The sequence below is a fragment of the Vidua chalybeata genome, chromosome 1 (genome assembly GCF_026979565.1).
Source record: "Vidua chalybeata isolate OUT-0048 chromosome 1, bVidCha1 merged haplotype, whole genome shotgun sequence".
Classification (NCBI taxonomy): domain Eukaryota; kingdom Metazoa; phylum Chordata; class Aves; order Passeriformes; family Viduidae; genus Vidua; species Vidua chalybeata.
Window position 1 is genome coordinate 70,947,514 of NC_071530.1, and position 9,899 is coordinate 70,957,412.

Sequence of the window (9,899 nt, forward strand, 5' to 3'; positions counted from 1 at the left end):
CACTCCAGGAGGTCTTTCTTCCTGATTTTACAGTTGTCATTTTTAAATGCAATGTCCTTCAAAGAACAATTTTTGCCCCCTAAATTATGGGGAGATGGAGCAGGAAGCAGAATACAAAACCCCCAAGAGATTATGTACCATTCCCATTCTTTCACACATTTAACCCCATCCATGGGAGCAGAAAGTCTCAGCCATCAAACCCCAAGGTCAGGACCAGCTAGCTAGCTAGCTAACCAGGAAAGCAAAAGGTTGGGACAACTGGCATAAAGAACTTGGACTATGTACTTATGTAACTAAATGATTTTATGTGACAGTGGCAGGGAGTACAGAGGGCCCTGGTGACCACATCCATGGTGAAAAACAGACAAGAACCCAAAGAGCGATTACTGACCGTGCCCTCTTTAAAAAAAAAGAGCCACCACAGTGGCTGTGCCAGCACTGACACCACAAAAAACCAGTTCTACCATTCATTTTGCTGACCTGAAATCCTGAATGGAATTCCAGCAAAATGCAACATTGTTATTCATTTAAAACCCACATACATCCCTCCATGATGGTATGTTGTATTGTGTTTTTATATTTCTGTAACAGTTCTGTCATGGTTTGCACCTTCACCCCCCATTTTCTCCCAGTGGTTCCATCCCCAGTTTTCACACCTTTCCCTCAATGCCAATCTCCCTGAAAATGCTCAGTCATTCCCCTGTCCCCTCCCTGATACCCTGTCCATCACTTGGCTCCCCATCCCGCTCTTCCAGAATCTTCCACCTTGGGCGTCAAGTGAGCGACCGAGGTCCAGGGGTCCCTCCCTTAAACTTCCCCCACTGGTTTGTGTGTCTATCCTTCCGCACCCCCAAATCCCCCCATTGGTTAATGGGCGTCCCTTCCCCCTTGTTATCACCCCGGTATTTGAGATGTTGCAAGCTGTTGGATACTCTGGAGTTCGGAGCTCCTCGGAGCGTGGATTAAACCTGAGACTGTTTTCCCAGCCTTGAGTCGGCTCCCTCGTTGCCTCCTCGGACGCCGCCTCTCCTCCATACAAGGCAGACAGCGCAGCGCTCTGTCTTAGCCGCTCCCCGACTCTCCTGAGACACAGGGGAGTGTCCCCCGCAGCTGACCGTGCCTCTGCCGGGCAGGCGAAGCCAGGGAGCTCCAGGGTGGCACGGCGGCAACGGTACAACAGCTGCTGCATTGCAAACAGCAAGTAATGTTTTTTCTTTACATTCACAGTTTATCATACACCACACATACGATAAAAAGTAGACAAAGAATCATATAAAATATATCATAAATAACAATACTTAAGTTTAAAATTCTCAGATACCTAAGGTGACTTCAGTATGAAACAGCAATCAGTGGGAAAATGTTTGATTCAAATTTGCCACGAGTTATTTTTAGGAAGTGGTATCTATGTTAGGATACCATGGTGGATAAATGCCAGACTAATTGAAAAAAAATAATCTACAATGAATACAAGCTATTTTTACGTGTGAAAAACGTACAGATTATTGTCACAAAAAAGTTAATTCAACTGTTATTGAATAACAGATAATTCAATAGCTGTTATTCAATTATAATAATACAGCTAATTCAACTGTTCAGAAAAGCTGTTTAAGGACAAAAGTTACACAAAGAATAAAACTTGGCACTTTGGAATGAATCACAAAACTGAAAAATCTAGAATTTTCACAGAAATTTTCTGCCATAAACTTTATAGACCTTAACTACCTCAAATCTATACACAACTCTGACACTACCATGCAGTTGTAATTTAGCTTTCCGATCTCTCAGATGATTTTCGTTAAAAAGATATTTTTTTTATAAATTAAGTCCACTGTCCTCCTATGATGCTTCTTAAATAGCCTGTGAAGGTCTTAGTGTTTCAGAATGCCTGTCTTAGAGACAAATATAGAAAAAGTTAAGAAACATTCATTTTTCAGTGAGTTTAAAACATCTTAGTTGTTTATGAAGGTCAGTCTTAAACTTCTCGGAGAAGTAAAAACTAAGCTGGAAATGCATAGCCAAAACAGTGAAGTTTACAAACCAGAAGATATTTTGGTACACCACACCCCACCCTTTCTACTTGGGTTAAGTTTCCCCACACAAACTTGAAGCATCAAAATCTATTCCATTTGAACATACACACACAAAATATTTTACCCTCAAAGGTAACTACAGCATTCAGTTCTCTGGTTTAAAGAATACACTTATTACAGAGCTACTCCAAACAAACAGCTTCCCACAGTGCAAATCCTCATTTGAGCAAAAGTTCTAAAATACAGCAATGAAACTGACTCAAGGGAAGCTGAAAACAAGTACACGAGCACTTCGATCTGAACTAAATGCCAGTGTGCCCCATTCCACAAGCACTGAAATAATGAAACACTGCAGACTAAGTCAAGCTATCTTTGCTTCTGTCCAAGGCAAATAGATGGTCAGTCTTTAGTTTCTTTTTCTTTTCCTCCCCCTAAATTAATAAACTAATAGCTTAAATAGTTATTTGAAATGATCACCCCTTAAACAAAGAGGGAAATGAAGCTGTAAGCATGTGAGGCACATTTGCAGGTTTGCAGGTTCCCTCCAAATTAGAAAGCTGAGTATAAGAAGTAACAGTCTCCAGGATTTCCATTTCTAAACTTCCATTCTGTGGAATTATGTATGCATGTATTTTTCAAATTGACCCGCTCAGAGAGGTTATCTTATACATGCCTATTCTCTACAGGACCACTTAAATAACAAATAAATATCTCTTTATATTGTTTTATAAAGAGATTTTTTAAACTATCAAAGTAGGTTTTGATAGTTAAGAAGCACACACCAGTTGCTAACACTGGATCAAATTAATCCTTTTTTTTCATACTATTAAGTAGTACCTTCCCAAGAACCATGTAGTGCTTTAGATGCATAGCAGTCTGTCAGTGTCCTAATAGGACAGATGGATGCTTTAATTAGAGAAGGGCTCTTAGGTATATCAGGAATTCCATCATCAAGAAGATGTTTATATCATTGTAAAAAAAGGAGGGGGGAATAATTGCAAGAGGGTCAGTATCAAAATACATTAAGAGAAAAGAAAGGAAAAAGAATGCCATGTTCTGTGCTACAGCAGTGAAGAAATTCAGCTCCTGGATGTACCAAATTAGGTACTACATATTCAGTATATATAGTAACTGCTATGTACATCACACTAAAATCTCCCGTGTCGGTACTTAACACGTACTTAAGTTATGGATGCTAGCCAAGAATACAACAGAATTTAAAAGTTGCAAAGACCATTGTACTTAACAGCTGTCACATACCAAAGCTCAGCTGCGGCTGCACCAGCATTCCAGCATTATCTGCATGGCTCCTCCTGCTAGGAGCCCAAGAGCCCCCCTGAAAGCTGCCTACCTCAGAAAGACCCCATTCCAACAGAAGATAAGCAAACGGCTATGCAGTGAACAGGTGGAGCCAGCCAAAGGCAATGCAACCATTTTAAACTCTCCTGCAGAGCAGGACTAGAAATGTCATTACCTTGCGACCAACATGGACCAAGCCCAGATTTAAACTCCTATGTAGATGAAAAGTGAGAGTTTCCCAAAGAGGAAAATTTTAGGTATTACTTCTCTCTGAAGGAGATGCCAACACATAAATGATTACAAGGTAAAGAATGTTCATCCGAGTCACGTTAGGAAAGAAGAAAAAAAATCAGGATAATAGCAGCCCTAGGCAGAGGTTGTTTTTCCTTTCGGTTTCAGACAAGTTCACAGAGACCTCTCCTGTCCAATCACACCTGCAAAAAGACATCCATTCACATTAATGTGAACTAATTTCTTTCATGTTAAAGATATGAGATGTCAGAACGCTGTCAAGTGCTCCAAAAGCAGCTCTTTAGGGCACAGCTGCTCTCCCATACTCAATAATAAAAAGAGTGTCTCTGGCATGCTTCCCCCCCATAATGGCACTTTGTCACCTTAAATCGAGTTTATCAACGTATTAAATAGCTGAACTGAGTTATTCACCAAGTAGCACAAACAGCAGCCAGCAATTCAATACATTCCACAAAGCTCTACACTGCCTGGCGTCTGGCACCTTCTAAACTAAGCATCTAAAACTGTGTTTCCATCCATCTAGCTGGAAGTCTTAGTATGACTCCAACTAGAAGGTGTATTTTTCTTAAAGAAGGCAAGCAAATGCAATTGCTCAGAGCACTGTAACTGATCCTGACACAAAATCTTCTCCTCCCCTTTTCTTTACTTGACAGAACAACATCGCTTATAACATACTTCAAGACCAAGCTAGATTTGTTTTTCTTCACAGCTTTCTAAAAGGTCACATGAGCCAAAAGGATCTCTTCCCAAATAACATCTGACAGCCAGATGCAAAATTAATACCCTTAATTACATCTGGCATTTCTTAGTATTCTGCCTATAGACAGTCACCTACTGAAAAAGTGATATATTTGATGACACCGGCAGGTGCAGAAGCCCTATGTCACATCAGGGGGCAGAAAATTTAATGGTGGCCAAGTGCCAGAATCAGAAACAACATTACCTCTCAGCACTAAAACAAAAAAGCCTCAAACATCCATTGTACTGAACCAGTCTCCAAGACCAGATCATATTACTCATGCTTCTTGCCATGTAGAAGCTCCAGAGCACAGCACTGCATATAATTTCATGCTTATTTTTGATCTAAACCAAATAAGCAGTTTTGCAGCTTTTAATGAGATTGTTGTATCAGTCTGTTTTTCCTTCTACATGCAAATTATCAGGATATCAAGGCCACTGGGACAAAAATTATTTTAAACAAAGCATAAAAATAAGGAATAAATAAGGAATATTATAACTTGTTTGCAAGAAGTCTTCTGGATCACAGCCACTCTTGAGGTTTTAAGAATAGTTTAGGATGTCTGATCTAATCGGTCTACCAGCGACAATACCACAACTATAATTGCACTATGGATTCTTACACAGTTCCATAACTCAGTCACACAGTATCTCAGCAGAAAGCTACTTAACCGTATCTTTTTAAATGAAGATTAAGTATTTCAAACCTTGAAGACATAACCTTTTGTTAAGATAGATTTCAACAGAGAGAAAAATTGACATGCCTGACCAATCAGTAATGCCCAGTTTTGCACAAATTGATGTTACAGGAATTAGGATCAGCCCCTTAAAGCTGTAAGGGATTTTGTTTTAGCAGTGGCGTTATCGTTTAATGCTTAAGAGTCAAGACACTGACAAAATCAACCACATTCATACTCCTAAGGAAGAAAATGAGAGGAGATACCAGAATAAACATGCACTAACCACATTCTGAAACAAACCAAGGCAATGTACAGGAAGCATTTTTACCTTCTTAGTGTCCCGTTTTGGTTTTGAGGGTTTCAAAAAGACCAGATATTTCATTTACAGTATATTTGTGGACTGCTATTTATTAAGAAAACTGTTTTGTTATAGCAGAAAAATCTGATTCTCTGCAGTTCTCCTAGCAATAATTTTTTAATCTGTTTTCCAGATCCCATAACAGGAGAAATTACCAGCCTACAGCAATCACTAAAATTATTTGCTATATTGTCTTATGTGGAATTTGTAATGGTATGTTTCAGTACAGTCATCTTCCAGTCTTAAAACTGTCTCTGCTCGGAAATAAAAAAAGAAAAAACCAAAGTCATCACTTTGCTCTCTTCTTCTCTCCCTACTCCAGAGGGATTAGGTGAAAGAATTCCTTTTAGAAGCAATGCAATAAATCCAACCTAGGTTTATATCATTTCACATCAGTAAAAGACAAGTATCACCAAATCCTACTGAGATAGCTTGCAGGAAATTACAGGGATAGAGATGCTAGTGGTTCTCTATCCACTGGGACAAGCCAGGCCACTTAAATCAACGAAGTCGTAGGCAAACAGGAAATCACTGTTTTAAAGCTTTCCTTGGGGTATGATCCTGTAGGATCATTTATTAAAAAGGTATTTCTCCAAAGCAAAACACTTAACTTTGAGGCCAAAATATTGCTCCCTTTTCCAGTGTAATTTGGTGTGTATTCTTTTTAAGTGTCTCTCCTTCCCTCTCTTTCATCTTCAGGTTGTGTTTGTATAAAATAAGGAAGCAGAGATAACTTGCCAAGACAGTTACATAAAATCAGTATAATTACATGTCAGTAATATTTTCTTAGCTGTTTTTTGGCTGGTCTGGTACATTAGATGCTGCAACCTTTCTGTTACAAGCACCTGATCACAGGTGTTTTAGATGTTGATCACAGATCCCCTCAAAGAGATAAGGATTTCAAAAAACGCTGCACTTTTGAAGTACAGAGGCATACTTGTTAGCATATGAACTTGCGTAAGAAATTTGCATTAATTTAATCCTATGTATGCTCACAGAAATATCCTTCTATCCAGTAGTTTTGTACAAGGAAGTCTAAAATGTACAAGCTACATCAGCAGTCAAGTTGAGACACTGAAATAAAACAAAGCTGGAACATCCTCATTTAGAGCATGTATAATTAATCACTTAATGCATTAAAACTACATGCAAACAGGCTTAACTGTGTGTAAGACTTCACTATGTTTCCTGATTGCGTTTTCTTTAGAACACATCCTGTTAGAAAAGGAGGCACACAGCTGTCCCAATTTAAAACACGTGTGTGCATCCCCATTTAATGGTGGGGTGGGACTGGAAATAAAGGAAGCAACATCCCTCCCAGCATTACCTGCTGACTTCCATACTCAAGAGCAGGCAAAGAAACACAAAAGACCACAATCATGATCTGAAAAAAAAAAAGTATTTTAAGCTACTTTCTAACCCAAATGCATCTAACCTATTTCTGTCAATTCCTTTAACAAATACTACTTATGCCGGGGTCATTGTACAATCAGAAGAATCTGAAGAAAAGCTGAATTGACCACTTGCCACCACTCCCACATTCTCTTCTGAATAAAAAAGGGCACTTATCCAGCTTACTGTTCTCCTTCCCACCCCACCATTACCAACTCCGTTTGACATTCAGTGGAATTCACTCGAGAAAAGAATCTCTGTATTTTTCGGAGTTAAAGCACTGAATTCTCACGGTTCATTGAAGGATCATTCTACTCAGGCAACCCAGCAAGGGGATGGATGGCATGTGTTACTTTGCTAGCATGACCTCATCTCGGGATATCACATTTACCTGTTTCATGGGAAAACTTACAAGGTATCTGAATGCATACTTGGACATTAAACAATGTTTTCTTTTTGAACAGATGTACAGGATAGTTAAAACCCAAGAAGTTCTGAGATTAAAGTAAGTCTTTTACACAAACCAACTCAACTGACACACAAGGAATTTTTAAACCTCCCTAAAACTGCAGAAGGTTGCATAATTACAACGTGGGAGCTAACTTTTCCACCCAACACTCTCCAAATTCTGTATTGTATGTTATAACAGCAAAGCTGCATTACAAAGCTTCTCCCTTTTCATTACAATGGTTTTGACCACCCCGCTTCCAAAGACCATGACCTGCGGTTCCCTCTTCTCTCGCTTGCTGCCCTCAGTCTCTCAGAGAAGTCCCATCACTCTAACGGGAAAAACTGATGCCAACAACGCAGAAAGCCAAGCCCAGGATTTTGTTTGCAGGAATGCACTGCTCTCGACTCAGGCATCCGCGCGCCCTGTACTGTGATAACCTATTTCAGGAGCAAGAACTGCGGGGCTTCCCACTTGCGAGCGAGCCGGCCGTGCCCTCGGCTCCGCGATGGGGCGGGCTCGGTGGTCCCCGGAGCGAGCACACAGCTCCGCTAAACCGTGAGCCAGCTGCCGGCATCCCGCAAACATTGGGAACGAACCTTCGACCTCCCGTGCCCGGCACTGGCGCCGATGCAATTCCTCGTCACTAGGGAAAGCAGTAGTAGATCAAGGCTGATTTAACCTCGAAAGCCCAGTGCCCGCTGCTGGGAACGGGAAAACAACATAAACGCGACCTCCATTACCGAGGCGCTGAAGGAAGGGGAGGCTGCCCCGGGCACAGAGCTGGAGCAGCCTGAGCGCCACTGACACCGCGGCTTCTCCCGGCAGCCGGCTCGGGGCAGCGCTTCCCGCCGCCGCCGGGGACCTCCCGGCACGGCCCCTCCCAGGCGCGGCGCGGAGACACCCGCGGGCCGCCTTCCCCGTGACAGGGGACGGCCCCGGCCACCTTCCCCGTAACAGGGGGATAGCCCGGCGGAAAAGCAGCGCCCAGTCGCCCGCACGCCCTCCGCTCACCCTGGCGCCCACCGTGCCAACAGCCGCGGCGGTGGGCGCGGCTCCTGCCCCTTCCCCACGGTCGCTCCCCGGCCCCGCTCACCGGCGTAAAAGCGGATGAGGCAGCCGGTCTCCGAGTCCATGCCCTCCTCCTGCACCCGCCACAGGTCCCGGAAGCCCAGCTGGGAGAGGTAGTCGTTCTGGATCTGCAGCGGCTTCTCGTGGGCCTCCAGCCGCCGGCTGGTCTCCCCGTGCAGCTGTACATACAGGGCGGGCGGCCCCGCTGGCTGCTCCCGCCCGCCGGCCGCGCCCGCCGGCACCCCCACTGCCCGCCCCGGGGGCAGCTCCCCCGGGCAGGGGGGGCCCCGGCCCGGCCCCGCACCTGCTTCTTCCACCCCGTCGGGGGGCGCCGGCTCCATCTCCAGCTCGTCCGAAGAGGACGAGCCACCGCCGCCGCCGCTGCTGTAGGGGTCCAGCCGGTCGGAGACGCTCTCGGCGCTGGGGCTGAAGCTCTCGGTGTCGGAGCCGGTCGGCCCCAGCTCCCCCAGCAGGGAGGGGCAGGAAAGCGGCGGCCCGGCAAGGTACAGTTCGGCCGGCGGCGCTCCGGGGCTGAAGTCGGAGGGCGCCGGGCTCGGCCGGCCGCCGGCCAAGTCGCTCTCCTCGGCGCCGCTGCACAGCGGCAGGCGGTCGGGCCGCGCCGCTTCCTCGCAGCCTCCTCCGGACAGCCCGCTCCGCGTCCCCCGCCGGCTCCTGGGCTTCTCGTCCGGCTGCGGCCGCAGCCCCTCGGCCGCGGGCGGCGCCTCGGCGGGGCCCGCCGGCGGCTCGGGCGGGGGTTGCGGCGGCGGCGGCGGCGCGCCCGCCTTGCCCAGCACTCGCACCACGCTGCTGCCGCCCCGGTGGCCGAGCTGCTGCAGCCGGGCGGCCACCTCGGCCGCCGTGGTCTCTAGGGTGCAGAGCACCGGGCGCAGGTAGCAGTTCATGTGCCGCTCGTAGACGTGGACGCAGCCCCGCTGCAGGTCCCGCCGCACCCAGTCCCGTTCCGGGGGCTGCAGGGGCTGCAGCTGCCGGGGCGGCTTCAGCAGCAGCAGCGCCTTCCTGTCCAAGCTGCGGGTGCCCAGCGAGGGGGCCGGGGCGCCGCCGGCAGAGGGGGAGGCGGCGGAGAGGTTCCTCTTCAACCTCCCCCGCCGCAGGAGCAGGGAGTTAGCGCTGCCGGCCCCGCCGGGGGCCGCCGGAGTCCCGCTGGCCGCCAGTGCCGCGGGAGGAGCGAAGCCGCCGGCTCCCCCTCGCCTCCGCCGCGGGCCGGCGGCTGCTTTGCCGTCCAGCTGCCCGCCGCCGCCCGACGGCTCCGCGCCGCTCTCCGCCTGACTCCTCCTGCCCGGGGAGCCGCTCTCCGGCTCCCCCCGCCCGCTTCCCGCCGCCGGTGCTTCTGCCGCTCGCTGCTGCGCGGGCTCCATCGCCGCGGGGCCGGGGATGCCGCCGCCGCCCTGCTGGGAGCGCCGCTCGGCGCGGCGCGGGGGGGCCGAGCGGAGCGCGGCGCCGCGTCCCGGGGGTGGGGGGTGGATTACGTAGCAGCCGCGGGAAGCATTCCGCCGGTGCCTGGCTCAGTCCCGCTGCCCGGCTGTCGCCAGCGCCATTAAGGAGGGAGGCAGGCAGGCGAGGAGCGAGCGATCCCGCCGCCGTGCGCCGCTCCCCGCGCGCGCGCGCGG

General features: G+C 47.8%; 1 protein-coding gene across 1 annotated transcript in view; it reads right to left on the reverse strand.

Moving 5' to 3' along the window:
* Nucleotides 1-9,662, reverse strand: part of PHLPP1 (PH domain and leucine rich repeat protein phosphatase 1) — a 135,170-nt gene extending 125,508 nt beyond the window's left edge. The window contains exon 1 of the mRNA XM_053956738.1: nucleotides 8,297-9,662. Coding sequence (XP_053812713.1) covers nucleotides 8,297-9,647 — 1,351 coding nt within the window. The 5' untranslated portion in view covers nucleotides 9,648-9,662. The remainder of the gene's footprint in view (nucleotides 1-8,296) is intronic.
* Between the last annotated feature and the right edge of the window lie 237 nt (nucleotides 9,663-9,899).